This window comes from Pteropus alecto, unplaced genomic scaffold (assembly GCF_000325575.1).
Source record: "Pteropus alecto unplaced genomic scaffold, ASM32557v1 scaffold67, whole genome shotgun sequence".
Classification (NCBI taxonomy): Eukaryota; Metazoa; Chordata; class Mammalia; order Chiroptera; family Pteropodidae; genus Pteropus; species Pteropus alecto.
The window spans coordinates 4228566-4244141 of NW_006441061.1; the positions used below are offsets into that span (position 1 = coordinate 4228566).

Below are 15576 nucleotides of genomic sequence, written 5' to 3' on the forward strand. Positions count from 1 at the left end.
GCGCAGGGCTGAACCCGAGCGGGCGCCTCTGGCGGCTTGGGGCCGGGGCGGGCTTTTAGTGGGCCGCTCCAACAATACGGGCCTGGCGCGGAGAAAGGGGCTCGGCTGCAATTGGTACTGGATTTGAATAACGCCACGGGGCCATCAATGGTCATTGTGTCGGCTGGTAATGAATCTCCGCTGTCTCTCGGGCTGGCCAGGCAGCTGCAACCTGCGCTCAGGCAGCTCTTAAAGACATAGCGTGCCCCTCCCCGGGGGCGCCCCCCCTCTGCACCGGCCAGACCCCTTACCCTCCCACTCCTACCCTGTGTCCTAGACTCCCGGTGCCCCGCCTGCTCCCTCCGCTGAACCCTTGGCCCATGGCCCCCTCCTTCCTCCTGGACCAGGCACCCGCATCTCGGCTCTGCGCTCCCATGGACCTGACTCAGGCCCCTGGCCTTGGCTGAGCTCCCCTAGAGTGCCCAGGGGACTCTAGAGTCTTTCGAGGCCCAACCCTGGCCTCCTATCTGCATCTAAACTGAGGCCTCTGGAGCCCTCATTCCTTAAGCTCTTGCCCCAGGGGCTTCTAGCTGGAGGGTGAGGGGGAACAGTCTGGAGGTCAGAGGGTCACCCCCTTAAAAGGCTCTGCTGAAGCATAAGGGAGGGGATGTAGCCCTGAGCCCCAGGCTGAAGATGCCACCTCCAGTGACCACACCCCCACTGGGGATCTGCAGACTGAGGTACCAAGAGCAAGGGGTTGATTTCCCAGGACGCTTCCGGCAGGTCCTGGATACCTCAGCTCTAGCAGGGTGTGTGAGGGGGAGGAGGGAGGGAGAGGGGCGTGGAATGGAGTAATGCTGTCTTGTCTCTTCCACTGGACAGCTCACCGGTCCAGGAGGGCAGAGGCTCTGTCTAGTTCTGAGGCGTCCCCCACCCTCACCCCTGCCAGGTCTGGCACAGAGAAGGTTCTGTCTGCTGGGAAATCCATACCGATTTCTCTCCCACAGAGCTCAGCCTAGCTTTCCCAGCGAATCTCATACCCTGGTGGTGAGCGCGTGGCCATTCTTCCCATGCCTCCTGCCCTCCATGCGCCACAGGGTTCCCCAGGCCCCCAAAGTACCTCTTGCCCTTCTATCCTCTCTTCTCACAGTCTGTGGGGCCACCTCACGACGTGCCCCGCTGAACTGTGGTTACCAGGTATCTACTCTCATCACTTGGATAGGAAGTGGGTCCTACTGATCTTTATGCCTCCAAGGCCTAGTACACGGCCCTATCACCAAGCAATCCTTGAATATTCATTGGTGACTTAAAAATGTACCACATAAACTTGAGTGTTTCTTTGCAAAGTTGAAGAAATATGGCTTCTGAGGAGTAAATACTTCAAATGGGGGTTCATAGAGACAGAGCCCTGCTAATCCAGCTCCATCAGATAACATCATTAACCACTATGAGTGCTTTCTGTGCGAGCACTGTGCACTTCGAAGGTGGTAGTAGCCTGTTGACGTCTCACAGCCTTGGGAAGTAGATACTATTATCGGCCCCATTTTACAGAAGAAACTGAAATTGGTGGCAGTTAAGTCTCTAGTTCACAGCCGACATGTGATGGAACAGAGAGTTGGAACCCAGGGCTGTAGAACCCGCTGCTCAGTAGTTTCCAGCCATTACTTCACAGATATGCAGGAGACCAACGTAATCGCAGTCAAAACGTGAGGCCCAGGAGAACACCCCGTGTCTCCTTATAAGTCAGAATCCAGCCCTGGCCCCACCCCAGCCTGGCGGGAACACAGCCCCGATGGAAGGGTCTCTGCACTAGCGGAGAGCTCTCAGGCCGCTTCAGGCAGCTACGACCTTGAAGGAGGGCTGGTCAGCCTCCAGGGAATGTCAAGGCTCTCAAAAGCCACCAGTCCTGGGCAGAAAAGGGCTAATTCACCTTACCCTCACCCTCAAGGAAACCGAGGGGCCAAGAAGGAGTCCTACCACCAGTCATCGAACAGATATTTATAGAATGCCTACTGTGTGCTAGTCAGGGACTCTGCAGTGGGCAGATGACCCCAAAGGAGATGCACAGGGGGCGGAGGGGTGAGCTGCCCTGGTCAGTGGGGAAGTTAGGCGAAGATGGGTGGGATGCTGATGCTGGCACTGTTTCAGGCAGAAGGAACAACATACTCCAAAGCTAACAAGCAAAAAAGAAGTTGGCGAGTTCCGGAAAGGAAAAATCTGGCATGACTGGGGCACGAGAGGAAGAGGAAGTGCGAGATAAAGCTGAGGCGACCCTGCTTGGCCCTATAGGACACTGGGAGTATTTGTGATTTTATCCTAACCACAGTGGGGATCCTGAAAGGTCTGCCAAGTTCAGATTTACATTTTTAAAGGTTTGCCGGGGCAGAGCAATGTAGGGAATAGAGGAGGGGGAAATGGGGGATGGGAGGAGAGCCGCGAGCTGGACCACAGGAGACCAATTAGGTTACCGCTGGTTTGCAGGTGAGAGCTGATGGTGGCTTGGGCTTAGGTGATGGCAGAGAAGGGTTTCAAACTGTGTTCTTGACAGTCCTGGTGTCCTTAAGCAGGTCATTTAGCAATGAGTAACATTTAGTGAGCACCTGAGGGGTACTGTGTGCATGCCGGAGGCTGTGGGGAGCGGGGAGAGAAAGATGAACCAAATCTGATAATACCTCTCCAGAAGTATCCATCTTGTGGGCAAGTGGACAGACATACAAATACCCAGCCAGCACCAATGGAAGAAGCAGAGCCACAGGAAGTATTAGCACAGTTCTCTGGGGTTATAGAAGACGAACGACTGGCAGACTGGGAAAACTTCTGGAAGAGACAGTATTGCCTTGGGCTTTCAGGGCAAATGAATTCCAATAGACCGAACCTTAGCTATTCTGTGAAATGGGGCCACTATGCCTGTCCCGCCTCCCTAGAGATGGTTGTGGTATTGGGGGAGGATCCAGTACCTTGTATTTATTTGCAGTTAAGTCGTTTGGTTATCTAATACACACATACAGGACACATGTTCCGGCTCATGCATGCATTCAGCTGTTCCTAGCCTCTGCTCTCTCCCTTCTCCCTTATTAAGTCTCAGGAAGAAGGTAGCAAAGCCATCCACACTGCCAGTTAAGCATGCCTTCCCCCAGGACTGGCATTTGACCAAATACTGTGTATAGTGCAAAGGAGATGCTCAGTAAATGTCTGTCAAATGAACAAATGAATGAGTGAATGCATACTTTATTGGAGTAATAATTAAAAGAATGGTGGGTGGACAGACAGGTGAAAAAACATGTTGAGACACTTGAATGAAAGATGAATGAATAGAGTTGACTGGGTGCATGGATGCAGCCAATCAGCTGAGGTTCTAGATGTGGACCTGGAGGCATTGCTGTGGGTGGGGCTCATTGAAGGAGGCCAGAAGGGGGTTTCCTTCATGCTGTGACCCTTCAGAGACAGATCCGAGGCCCGGGGCATGGCAGACAGTTGCCCAGGGAGCAGTTGAGGCAAAAGGTCGATCACGCTGCACCTCTGTGCTGGAGTCCTGTTCCCAAATGTTCCCATCAGTCCAAGTTTCACTGACGCCTGGCCGCGAAGCTTGGGATAGAGGAAGGGGCTCTGCCACTAGTCAGTGTGCCTCAACGGCTTCATCCCATCATGCTGTGCTGCTGTCTTCATCACACATATCACTCTCTGAAAGCCTCTGATTGATCAGCTGTCTTGTCTCTCCACTTGACTGTCAGCCCTATGTGGACGAGGGTCATGCCCTGTTTATTGCCCTATCTCCAGCACCTAGAACAGCGCCTAACCCTTAGAAGGTGCTAACTTTTATTAAATGCCCGGGTATTGACTGGCAAATGCGTGGATCATTGTAACCTAGTTCACAATGCTGTATATTAAGCACTGGGGACTGGGCACCGGGCTTGCACTTCTCATGGATCACAACAGCTTTGGGACAGACGCCATTATCCTTCCGATTTTGCTGACCCAGGACCTGAGGCTCAGAGAGAGGAAGTGACTTCCCCCAGGTACAGAGCTACTGAGTGACAGCCAGGTTTTAGCAGCAAAGGCTGTGTCCTTAACCATGATCTGACACCTTTTACTCTATTACCCCAGCACCCAGTGAGGTCGGAGTCATTGGCAGTTAAGAGTTGGGACTCAGACATATTGTCTGATTCCATTTATAGAAATATCCAAAAATAGGAAAATCTATAGAGACAAAAAGCAGATTAGTGGTTGCCTAGGGCTGGAGGGAGGGGAAGTGTTGGGGGGGGAATGAGGAGTGAAGGCTAATGAGTACAGCTTCTTTTTGGGGTGATAAAAATGTTCTAAAATTGACTGTAATAATGATTGCACAATTAGGTGAATACACTAAAAGCCATTAAATTGTACATTTTAAGTGAGCAAATTGTATGGCATGTGAATTACATCTCAAAAAAGCTGCTATTAAGAAAGAGTCAGGGCTTGAGCATCTCACCGCTTACTTGTTGGGCAGGTCAATTCACATCTCTGAGCATCAGCTTCCTAACCAGTGAAATGGGAAAAATAAACATCTCATTGGGTTACTGCGAGCATTAAATGAGATAATACATGCCATTATCCTCATTTTATCACGGGGGAAAAACTTAGGCCCAGGGAAAAACTATGACCCTTTAGCCCAGAATGCACAACTGGTAGGTGACGGGTAAGGGTCCGAGGCCTGGGTCTCTTGGCACCGCTGCTTCTTTTAGCATTTTGTAGACTGGATCGGCGTCTGTGTATCCACCACCCCTGCATCACCACCACTGCCGTGTTCCATCCTCCACCTTCTCCTGGGCTCTGAGGCCCTGTCTCCCCACTGCCCATGACCAGGCACACAGAGGTATGGAGGTTCCCCCAGAGCACAAGACGCCCTCGCCCCGGCCCCCACCCTGTTCCCCTCCTGGGGCCATGATACTGTCTTGCTTTTGCTTGTAATAAAGAAAATATCTCAGCTACCCTTCCACAGTTGCTTGGCAACCCCAAAGCGGGGGAAGAGCAGAGGGGAGGAGGGTAGGGGGAGGACTCTGGAGCCAATCTGGAGACAAAGAGTAGGATTTGGGTGACATGGAGCCTGTTCTTAGTGCTAACCTGGCCTGGCTGGGGCAGCGGGTGGGGGCGGGGGGCTTCCTCCCAGCCCAGTGTCTCACACCAATAAATATGGATTAGGGAAATGGGCAGAGTTTTTCCCACGGGCCTGAAAAGCCACATCTGACCTTTCTACCCTCTTTATGTACCAACGTGACAGTCAGAGAGAGCAAAGAGCAGGACCCCCTGAGTTGCCTCCCCCATGGCCTTCTGACTTGGGGAAACTTTTCACCCTCCTTCCCCTGGCCCCTGGCCCAAGGATGAGGAGAAGGTCGTTTTCAGGTGGGAGTCAGGAGCCCCCTGCTGCAGGGTCCACGGCAGGCCCTGCCTACCTCGATGGCACAGAACCAGGCCCGAGGCCCTGGGTCAGCCTGGAAAGGCGCTCCCTGCCTCCTGTGCCAGCCTGTGCCCGGTGGCGCCCCAGTCCGTGGCTCATCTCCCCACCCCACCTCTGCCTGGGATCTCCATCGTTCGGGGCCCTGTTCTCCACCAGCCCCTTCCACATGCCACTGCCTCTTCTCTTTCCTGACCTCCCTTCATGTTCTTTTCCCACCACACTCTCCATTCGGTTTTCCTCTTCCCTTCCTCTCCACTGGGCAGGTCCGCCGCAATCCCCCTACTTCTGCAGTCCCCCCTGAAAACTAGGAACTCTTTGAGGCTGACGGTCCCCAGGATGAAGGTGGCAGGAGGGGGTTTGCAAGGAGGGAGGGTGGGGGTGGTGATCTCTCGCCCTGGTGTCCTGGCTCGCTGGCCGGGGGTGGAGAAAAGCCGCTCTGAAAGGAGTCAGTGTAGAGACAGGAAAAGCAAACACCGCAGCCTGGGCCACGCTGGCCCACTGGGGGGGCCGTGATCTGGCGGGGCCCTGCGCTCATCTCAGCCTCCCCCGATCAACCCTCTCCCACCCCTGAGGGCCATGGCTTCCTGGACCTTGGCCCACAGTGTCCAGAAAGGGAGTGGGTCGAGGGGCTGGGGACATGCCCTGTAGGAGACACCTCGCCCTTTCCCAGGAATCTCTCTCCGCCCTACTGCCCCACCCCCAGCCTGTTGCCCACAAGATGCCAAGAAAATCTAAGGGCTGCCCGACCAGCCCTTCGCAGCAGCAAGAACTGGGTGAGGAAGTCACCTTTTGTCAGAGACAGCCCCGGCAGTGCCATCCGCCCCCTGGGCCGAGGGGGACCCCGAGGTGCTCTGCCCAGGTGAGTGCTACTCTGGCCCCGCAGCCAGGCAGTGAGGGAGGGTAGGGCTGTCCTTGTTGGGGCTCCCCAGGGCCCCTGTGCACTCTGCGAGGCCCCAAGAAGCTGACATTTTCCGCTGGGCCGTCTCGCTCTCTGTCCAGGGTCCGTGTGCCACTGGCGGTTTGCTGAGAGAGCCCAGAGGTTGGCTGCAGAAATGCAGGTAAAGTCGGGATGAGGGGAGATGGGAGGAGCTGGAGTCTAGGCCTCCTGGATTCCAAGCCATCTTGTGGATTGGACTCATGGAATCCCAGAAATTCCTGCGATGGTCTCCTTTGAGCATTTGGGATGAGCTTGGAGAGGGCTAGCAACTCATCCTGGGTGACGGCCATTTGGCAGAGCGGGGACTCAAACCCACCAGGCCCCCTTAAGATGCCGAGGGCAGTGTTGTTTGTGCTATGGACTCCACGCTTGGTCACCTCTCCTTCCCTCTCCATGTACAGTTTGGTCCCTCTGGATTTCAGGGGTGAGGGTGGGCCAGACTCTGGCCAGCACCTCGCAGGGCCTCCTTCCCATTCTGCCCTCTCTCCAAGCACCAAGCTCAGGGCCGAGAAATCCCTGCCCAAGCACCAGAGATGCCACGATCTCCTCTGTCTCTAGGCAGCCATGGTTGGCCTTTGTCTCCTGGATCACAAAGAACCAGGCCCCCTTTGCTCTCAGTGTCATGCTATAATCAAAGCCAACCGCTTCCTGGGAAGCAAGAGCAACAGCTGACTGCCACATCGTCCCCAAGGTGCCCACCTCGAGGGGTCCTGCCATGAGACCTGGATGGGAGGACCCTAACGAAGAGAAACAGGCAGCTCTCGCTGAGTCAGGAGCCGTTCTGAGGCCCCCCAGCCCCAAACCTCACTGAGTGGCTGCCGCACTCCTACAAGGTTCGATGCTACAGATGAGAAAACCGAGGCGCAGAATGTTGAAGGGACATGTCCGTGGATAAACCTATAGCCTGGCTCCAGGCCCTAAGCCCTTAAATGTTCTCCTATCCTGCCTCTAATTCCTAGGAGTGCTCCACTAGAGGTCATTGTGTCCAATCCCCTGCATCTGGGTGTCCGCCCAGGCCAACCACTGCTCACAGACAAGAATCAATCTTGTTTTTTAAAGGCACCTGCTCCAAGGGTGGAATTTCCCCTGGGGGTAATCAGACATTTATTTATTCATAGCCTTCTGGCTGGGAGCAGAGTCCCTCCCACCCAGAACTCACCAGGGTCCAGCTGCCTCACCACCTCCCTCCTTCCCACTGCGGCGCAATTAGAAATGAACCAGCCTTGCTCATGTCTCGGCTCTATAACCTTCAGACTGTGTGGGCCTGGACAAGTGACTCGACTTCTCTGAGCCTCCGTTATCAACTGAACTGGGGTTAATGGCGCACCTGCTTCGTGAGGTTGATGAGGATTGAATGTTAAAAGGGGATGGAAAGACTAGACTTTTAGGAACCATTTCTATATAGTTTCTTACTGGAGAAATTTCTCTGAACGTACGGAACACCGGAAACCACGAGGAGGTGGCGTGGCGTTCCCTCCTAAGTGCGAAGCGAGCTCTTGGTGTTGCTTCTGCAACTATCATTTGCCATTGGTGACTGTTCTTCTCTTCCCTTGGGAGAGTAAGAGGGAGGGGATGCTGTCTGAGTGGCCTCCGTTGTAGTTAAAAAAAAAAAAAACTGAGTAAAGACCAGAAAAGGGTTAGTGGTTACAACTCCGGGCATCTACGAAGTGTTCAGGATGGAGCAGTAAATACTTATCACCACCATCATCATTACCATCATCATTATCACCATCGAAACGCCTCTGGCTGCAAGATCAGGGCCTCCAGCTCTTGGCCTTATAGTTTAACCTCCTTATTACAGATAGGGAAACTGAGGCCCAGAGTGGGGGACTTATTGGGGTCACATAGTAAATCGGTGGTGGAGCAGGAAGCAGCTCTCAGTCCCCCTGATTCCCACTTAGATCCCTGTCTCCAACAGTTCTCCTCCGGCGTGCCCGGGGTCGGGCCCTGGCACCCAGTCCGCCAGGCAGAGCCCAGGAGAGAAGTGAGCAGCGCTGGGAGCAGTAGGCGCAGAGGCCCAGCGCATTCTCAGCCCTGGCTCTTTGTCTGCCGCTTTGTGATGGTAAGTGCTGCTCCTAAATCAGTTCTGTGACACTGTTATTGTTGCCCAGGGTGCAAAGAGTCTAAACTTTTCCCCTGAGGTCAAGAATGTGGCCGGTCCCCAAGCCGCCTGGAGCAGGGGCCTAGGTGGCTGGGGGTGGGGCCGGGGCCTCACCCTGAGCTGGGGCGAGATGTGGGGGGGAGGGGGTCAACAGGAACAAAACACTTTGAAATGCCTCCTCTCCATCACTGCCAACATTGTCCGCTGCCCGCGGGGGGCCTGGCACCGCCTCGCCGGGGCTCCGGCCCCCAGCCCTGTCCAGGCCCGGCCGGCATCTGAAAATGGACAGAAGGTTATTGTCCCTCCTCGCGGCCCTTTGTCTGCCCCAGTTCCAGATGTCTAGGCTGGGACCAGGGAGCTGACCCATGGTGGGCAGGGGGGTGGGGACAAAAGGGGAGAGCACGGGTCACTGCGTCCTGAGGGGTCGTTCCCAGACCCTGAGATCCCACCCAGCCACGGCCCAGTCACCTTCTGGGCTGTCTCAGCCCTAGGATTGTCCCTGTTCCCTTGTCCTTCCTACCCTACCCTTCCAGCAGACCAGGTCCAGCCTCAGGAGAGAAGGCCGCAGGGGTGCAGGCGTTGAGAGCTGGGTACCTTGGGATCCCCATAGCTCTACCTGGTAACTCATCTCGAGCTAGTTGTGCCTCTCTCGCAGCCTGCCGTCTCTGTGTAGGTGCCACCGGACCAGGTTCATTCATCAACAAAGTGACGACAGAGCCCTCTTATGTGCCAGCTCCGTGCTGGGTGTGAGGATGTACAGTGGTGGGTGGGCCACTCCAATCCTTCCAGATTGTGGTTGATGGTTCTGACAGTGAGAGGTAACATCCCCACCCACCTCTTCTGTGTCGGGTACTAGGCTGACCAACTTTACCTGCATTATCACATCCTTTTCACAACAAAACTGAGGATCTAGTAGGTACCGTTCTTATATCCATTTTTCAGCTTCGGACACCAGAACTCTGAGAGGTAAAGTCTCTTGCCCAAAGCCAAGCTGCCAGGAAGCGGCAGAGCTGGGATCCCAGCCCAGGCAGACAGCCGCCACCGAGAGGAATGATTTTGCTAATAAATACTTGGAAGGTGTTGAGTGTAGAGCCTGGCACAGCACCGGACTCGGCCTGCGGGAGCCAGTGGTGGTGTCAACTCCACCGCTCTGTTTTCCGTTTTCCCATTTCACAGATGGTGCTGCTGAGGCCCAGGGAAAGAAACCGCAGTGAGGGGAATCTTAAATAGCAACACCAATGGCGATTCCGGAGCCGCAGGGCCAGCCGGAGAGAGGCAGGCAGTTCCGTTTCAAACGCCAGCTCTGCGTGGGCTTGGGCAGGCGGTTCAGATTCCCACGCCTCGGTTTCCTCCTCTGTAAAATGAAAAATAACATTCCCTGCTTCACAGGGTTGTTGTGACAATTGAGTTAGATTATACATATAAAGCATTTAGCACCATGGCTGGCACACAGCAGTCAGTTAAGGATAACTGTTGTTATCAGGCCGAATGGAGTGGCCTTTATCCCTTTGAACCTTCCTCTCACCTTGGGTCACCTGAGGACAAGGCTCTGTCTAAGGGAAGGGGGGCGGCTTCGCAGTTGTTGATGGAGGTGGGGGTAGCAATGCTCAGTCTTCTCGGAGTCTCTAGAAGCCTCGTGACAGGCTGCTCCTAAAAAAAAATGGGCCCAGAGGAGTTAACAGCTCCCAGGCGCTGGCCCAGCAGGGCTGCCACGCTGCAGCCCAGCCACAGCAACGGTTCCAGCAGAGGAGCCAGGACTGTTTCCTGATGGTCAAAACAGCTGGCTGCCTGGGGAAAACAGCTGGCCCAGCCCCAGCCTCCTAAGGACAGAGGCAGAGCCTCAAAGGACAGCTCCACTTCTGGGGTCCTGGCAGAGGAAGGCATAGCCAAGAGGGAGTCCTTTGGAGTGGGTGTGGGCGTTGGGTGGGACCACGGGAGATGAGAGCTTGTGGGCAGATTCCTGGAGCGGAGGCCAAGGCATGCTGGGTCTAAGCAGACTGCGCAGGGTGACTCCAGCTGGATTTGGGGGTCTCCGTCTCCCCTCAGATAAGAAAGATGAGGGCCAGGGGAGCAGATGGGGGGGCAAGCCTGCACTCAGCCCTGGGTCCTCTGGGTACCGGGCTTGGAACCTGAGGTGGGAGGGAGCCCAGACAGGAGAGGCTCCCGGACTCCTATCTGCGGAGCTGCACCCAGGACCAGAAGCGGGGCATGGGCGCCTCCTCTGGCCAGGATCCTGGGCTCCTTTGGCTTCAGAGCAGGACGGGCCCAGAGAGCCCCCAACCCAGGAGACGTGAAGCTGGCAGCTGGTAAGAAAGAGCTCCATCCAAGCATCCCTTCAGCTGTAGGTGCCCATTCCCTGCCTGCTTGGCTGCCAGGCTATGAGGACCCCCAACCCTGGGGCTCGGTCTGGGCCCTGAGGTACCTCCTGGTCTCCCCCACCCGCTGGCAGGGAAGCGGCACCTGAGACCTCGCCTGAGGTAGGGCAGGGTAGGCAGGGGGTTGGTTAATGGACGTGTGGCCAGAGTCCACCAGACCAGAGTTGCCTGCCTGGGCTTCTGACCCCAAGTGCCACAGAACAGACACCCCCAATTTCTCTCTGACCAAGGGGTGTCCTCTAGCCCACCTTCCTAACCTCCAGGAGGAGGAGATTGGCTGCTACCTTGGGTGTGCCAGCCTCAGCACGCCTGTCTCTGATGAAGACCACCCTGCAGAGTCTTTGCCAGTGGGCAGGGCTTGGGGCTGAGGCTCCCAGTGCGAAGAAGACACTGGGGAGGGGGACAATTCTGGGGTCTCTATTTCCTAATGCCAGAGTGAAGCCTGAGGCACTAGCGCCACCACCTGGCTTAGGCCAGAATTACAATGTGGGGGCCGAAACCCGGAGCTGGATGTTGGTCCAGGGCGGTCTGGGTCCTATTCAGACAGATGGGTCCAGTTTTTTTCCAGGCATCACGTGACCCTGAGAAAGAGGCCTTAGGCCCTACAGAACAGCAGCTTCGAACTTTAGCCTGCGTCAAAATCACCAGGAAGGCTCCTTGGTTTAACCTCCACTCCCAGAGTTTCTGATTCAGTAGACATGGGGAGGGGCTTAGGAATTTGCATTTCTAAAATTTCCAGTTGAGGTTAATGCTGGCTGGTTCAGGGACCATACTTTGAGAACCACTGCTTTATAACTACTGTGGATCTGGCCCAATATTACCTTTGTAGAATGTGCCTTATTATATTTGGGACAAAAAAAAAAAATAAGTGTAAGTGGGAGTACAGGTACTTGATCAACCCACCTCTGCAGTGACCTCATCATATTTCTACTGAGAGCCCACCCTACACCTGGCTGTCCCTGCTCTAGGGCTGCTGATATAATAATGGTGAAGGAGGCGGACAGGTCCCTGTCTCAGAACTCACGGCTAGTCAGGTCTGGCCTGCCATCTCTCTGCCAGGAAGAGTAAAGGGGGGCTCAGAATAAGGTCCAAAGCAGAACCCAGTTTACATCCCATTTCTCAGGTCTTCATTCAGTAACAAGCCCACCATCCAGCCCGGTTGCAAACCCTATGGGTCACACTGATTCCTCGCTCCATCTCCCACATCTAATCCCACTATGTACTTTGACCCTGCCCACTGTCATCTCTCCCTGTACGAGGGACTCCTGGCTTCATCTTTGCCCCCATAGTCCACCCTCTGAGCTGTGGCCAGATTAATCCTTTAAAGACTAATCATCTACGGCCATGCCACCCTGAACATACCTGATCCCGTCTGATCTCGAAAGCTAAGCAGGGTTGGTTAGTACTTGGATAGGAGACCACCTAGGAAGACCAGGTACTGTAGGCGTAAAAAAAAAAAAAAAAACCTTTTTAAAATAAAGGCAAATCATGTCACTCCTCTGATTACCTCCGCCAATGCCTCTTTATTTCACTTTTTAAAAAATTCAAACTCTTGCCATGGCTTCAAGGCCCTAGGTGGTCCTCAGCTCTCTTCACACTCGCCTGACTCACTTTGCTCCAGCCGCCCTGGCTCGTCTCCACGGCAGAACTTTGGCCCCATCTGCTCCCTCCATGTGGAACACTCTTCCCCCAGAACTGCCCTTGGCGGGCTCCCCTTACGCGCTGTGATGTCTTCACTGACCCCTTGACTCGACGTTACTTCCTACCTCCAGCTGCTCTCTGTTCTTATAAACTTGTTTTATTTTGTTCATAGCACTTAACCATTCTTCGAAACTATTAATTTATTAGTTGCTCGTTTCCTGTTTGTCTCCTCTTAACAGAATGTGAGCTCCCAAGGAGCAGAGATGGTCTGTCTGGGGTACCCCAGGACTTAGAATTCTACTGCACCTAGCATGTACCCCATAAATACTTGCGGAATGAATGAGGTTATATTGGATGCCATGTAGGCGGATATGCCCATAGGAAGGAAGTTTGAGCTGGGACTGGAGGGCCTGTAGGGTTTGGCCAGAAAGACCAGTTCAAGCAGACGAGCAAAAACGAAAAAGGATGTGGGAAGGTCCTAAAGTGTGGAGTGTTCTGGAAACTATACATAGTCCAGTTGGCTGGAGCCAGAGATTGGGTGGGAGGGGAGGTCAGAGGAGTTGGGGATGCATCGGGCAGGCCGTGCAGGGCCTTGCTGCCCCTTACGCGGTTTGAGCTCTATGCTGAGGGTGACGGGTAGCCCCCCCCATCCCCATGGAGGCGTTCATGCCAGGCGTTTTAGAAAGGGCCGGCTGAGAATGGTTTCCAGGGCGAGGGCCAGGGTGGAGAGGGGCTGGGAGGTGCGGAAAACGAAAAAGGATGTGGGAAGGTCCTAAAGTGTGGAGTGTTCTGGAAACTATACATAGTCCAGTTGGCTGGAGCCAGAGATTGGGTGGGAGGGGAGGTCAGAGGAGTTGGGGATGCATCGGGCAGGCCGTGCAGGGCCTTGCTGCCCCTTAAGTGGCTTGAGCTCTATGCTGAGGGCGACGGGTAGCCCCCCATCCCCATGGAGGCGTTCATGCCAAGCATTTTAGAAAGGGCCGGCTAAGAATGGTTTCCAGGGCGAGGGCCAGGGTGAGGCAGGGCACATGGGGTGGGGAGGGGCTGGGAGGTGCGGCAGAGGGGAGGGGGCCAGAAGGGGTCAGGTGAGTGGTGCTGACACCCTGAGCCAGGCGAGTGGCAGTGCAGAAGAGGTGGTCACGTGCAGGAGACGCTGAGGAGGTGATTTTGCCAGGATGAGGTGATCGATGGATTGGGCTGAGAGGAAAGGATGTGTCATCAGTGACACCCAGGTCTCCAGCTCTAAGCACTGGGTAGGTGGACGTGCTGTTCCCTAGAGCAGGGAGGCCACTGGAGGGGAACCAGGTTCGGGGGAAGATTGAGGTTCCGTTTTGGACAAATGGAATTCAGGTCCAGGTGGGCAGTTGAGACGCATGTCAGTTTTCCAGAAACAGGAACTGGTCCATGCGGCCAGCTGCAGAAGAGCCCTCGTGGATGAGGAGGAAGGGTCCTTTGGGAGGAGTGGCCAGGAGGATGCTGGTCTTGGCTGGAACAGCCTTGGTCTATGTCAGGTGGTAAATGGAGATGAGGAGGCGATACAGGGAGCAAAGCACAAGACCCGCCCCCAGGAGGTTTGGAGGGAGACAGGTATGGCAGCAGCTGGGGGCCGGCAGGCAGCTTGGCGTTTTTGTATTTTAGGTTGGAGGAGATTCCAGTCCTTTGAAACGTCAAAGGAAGGATCCGGAAGAGAGGGCGGTTGGCGATCCAGGAAGGACAAGGAGATGGCATTTGGAGCCCGGGAGAGGTTCCATCGTGAGGAAGGAGTGCGAGTGCCTCTCCCACTGTACCTTACGGTGAGAGGAGAAGCCAGCTTAGGGCAGAGGGTGGAAGGTTTGGAGGCTGGAAATGAGAGTTCCCAGGCAATAGCTTCTTCTTTTCCTCCAAAAAGTAGCAAGGAGAGGCCTTAGGTTTTTCATTGCAAGGCCTCTGGCCAGGAAGCAGCCCCACCTGAAAACTTGCACTGGGGCCTGGTGGGGGCTTTGGAACCAGGACTCTTGGACTCCAGGGTCCTCTGCCCCCTCATCCTGCCCCATCACTAGGCAAGTCCGTTCTTTGCTGGGCCCTCATCCCTCCTTTCCCAGTGCAGATAGTATGCACAGGCTTAGCCTCCCCATGAATCCAGGAAGAGGCTGAAGAGTGACGGAAGGGGAGCCTGGCTTTCTCTCCAGCCCTGTCTTCCAGCCCTAGGAATTCTTGGGGCCAGGCTCCATGCAGTGGAAAAGCTTCTAGTGCGTTCATTTTCTCAAGGAATCCTTGCAACCTTCCCCCTCCCCTCCTTCCCAGCCAAACGAGGATCTGAGGCTCAGGGAAACTGACCTGCCTGAGGTCAGTGGCAGATGTATCTGGAACCCATCATTGGTGCCTCCAGGCCCCTCCCCTTTCCTGCTTTCTAAGAGAGGCTGGAGACCCCTTTCCATCTCAGCATGGCCTAGAACCCAAACTTTGCCCCCTGCCCCCGGGGAGATTGCTTTGGTGGGGAGGCTGGGACACCGTGAGGGGCTGCCCCCTTGTTCCGCACTCAGTCTAAGACTGGGCTGTGCTCTCTTAAAGGGCTGGAGCAGTGCCGGTGCCGGCGACAGAGGCGAAGATGATGACGCACGGGGGACGCCAGGCTCGGACCGCAGTGGAATGGCGCGCCCAGGTCAGGGGGACCCCACTCCTTGTTCCCCAAGCTGGTCGGTCTCACTCTCAGGCCCACGCGTTGCCTCGAGGCTCTGCGAAGTTCCATCTGGGTCCGCCAGAGGGCGCCCCGGGACGGCGGAGGGGGCGGGCCGGGGAACCGGGAAGGGCGGTGCGGGGTCAGTGCTGCTCCGCGGGGTGGGCGGCTGAGGTCCGAGGGTCGGACCGAGGGCCAGGGAATCCGGATTCAGAGGCGTCGGGCGCAACATGAAGCCGGATTCCGGGGGTTGCTCAGACCTTTGGAGTGGCGCGTTCGCAGACGCCCGGGCAGCTCAGATGCCGTCACCCCAGACCCTCCCCTTTAACCCCCTTTCCCCCTCCAGCGTCCAGTCCGGAGGGGGCTGCTCCCGGGTCGCGTCTGGGGCGGGTCGCCGGGTCCTGGCCCTGCGGTGCCCCTGGCCGAGGAGAAGACACTTGAGAACTCTCGTGTAGG

The 15576-nt window shown here is 55.6% G+C and overlaps 1 protein-coding gene and 1 non-coding gene across 2 annotated transcripts in view; both read left to right on the forward strand.

Moving 5' to 3' along the window:
- The first annotated feature begins 7719 nt into the window (after positions 1–7719).
- LOC112484833 lies at positions 7720–7935 on the forward strand. The gene has a single exon (XR_003048242.1). It is a non-coding gene; the product is annotated as a small nucleolar RNA U3 (small nucleolar RNA).
- Positions 7936–13616: 5681 nt separating this feature from the next.
- LOC112484787 overlaps positions 13617–15576 on the forward strand; it is a 2337-nt gene continuing 377 nt past the window's right edge. The window contains exons 1-3 of the mRNA XM_025051242.1: positions 13617–14257; positions 15015–15164; positions 15467–15571. Of these exons, the coding sequence (XP_024907010.1) occupies positions 13838–14257; positions 15015–15164; positions 15467–15571 (675 nt within the window). The 5' untranslated portion in view covers positions 13617–13837. The remainder of the gene's footprint in view (positions 14258–15014; positions 15165–15466; positions 15572–15576) is intronic.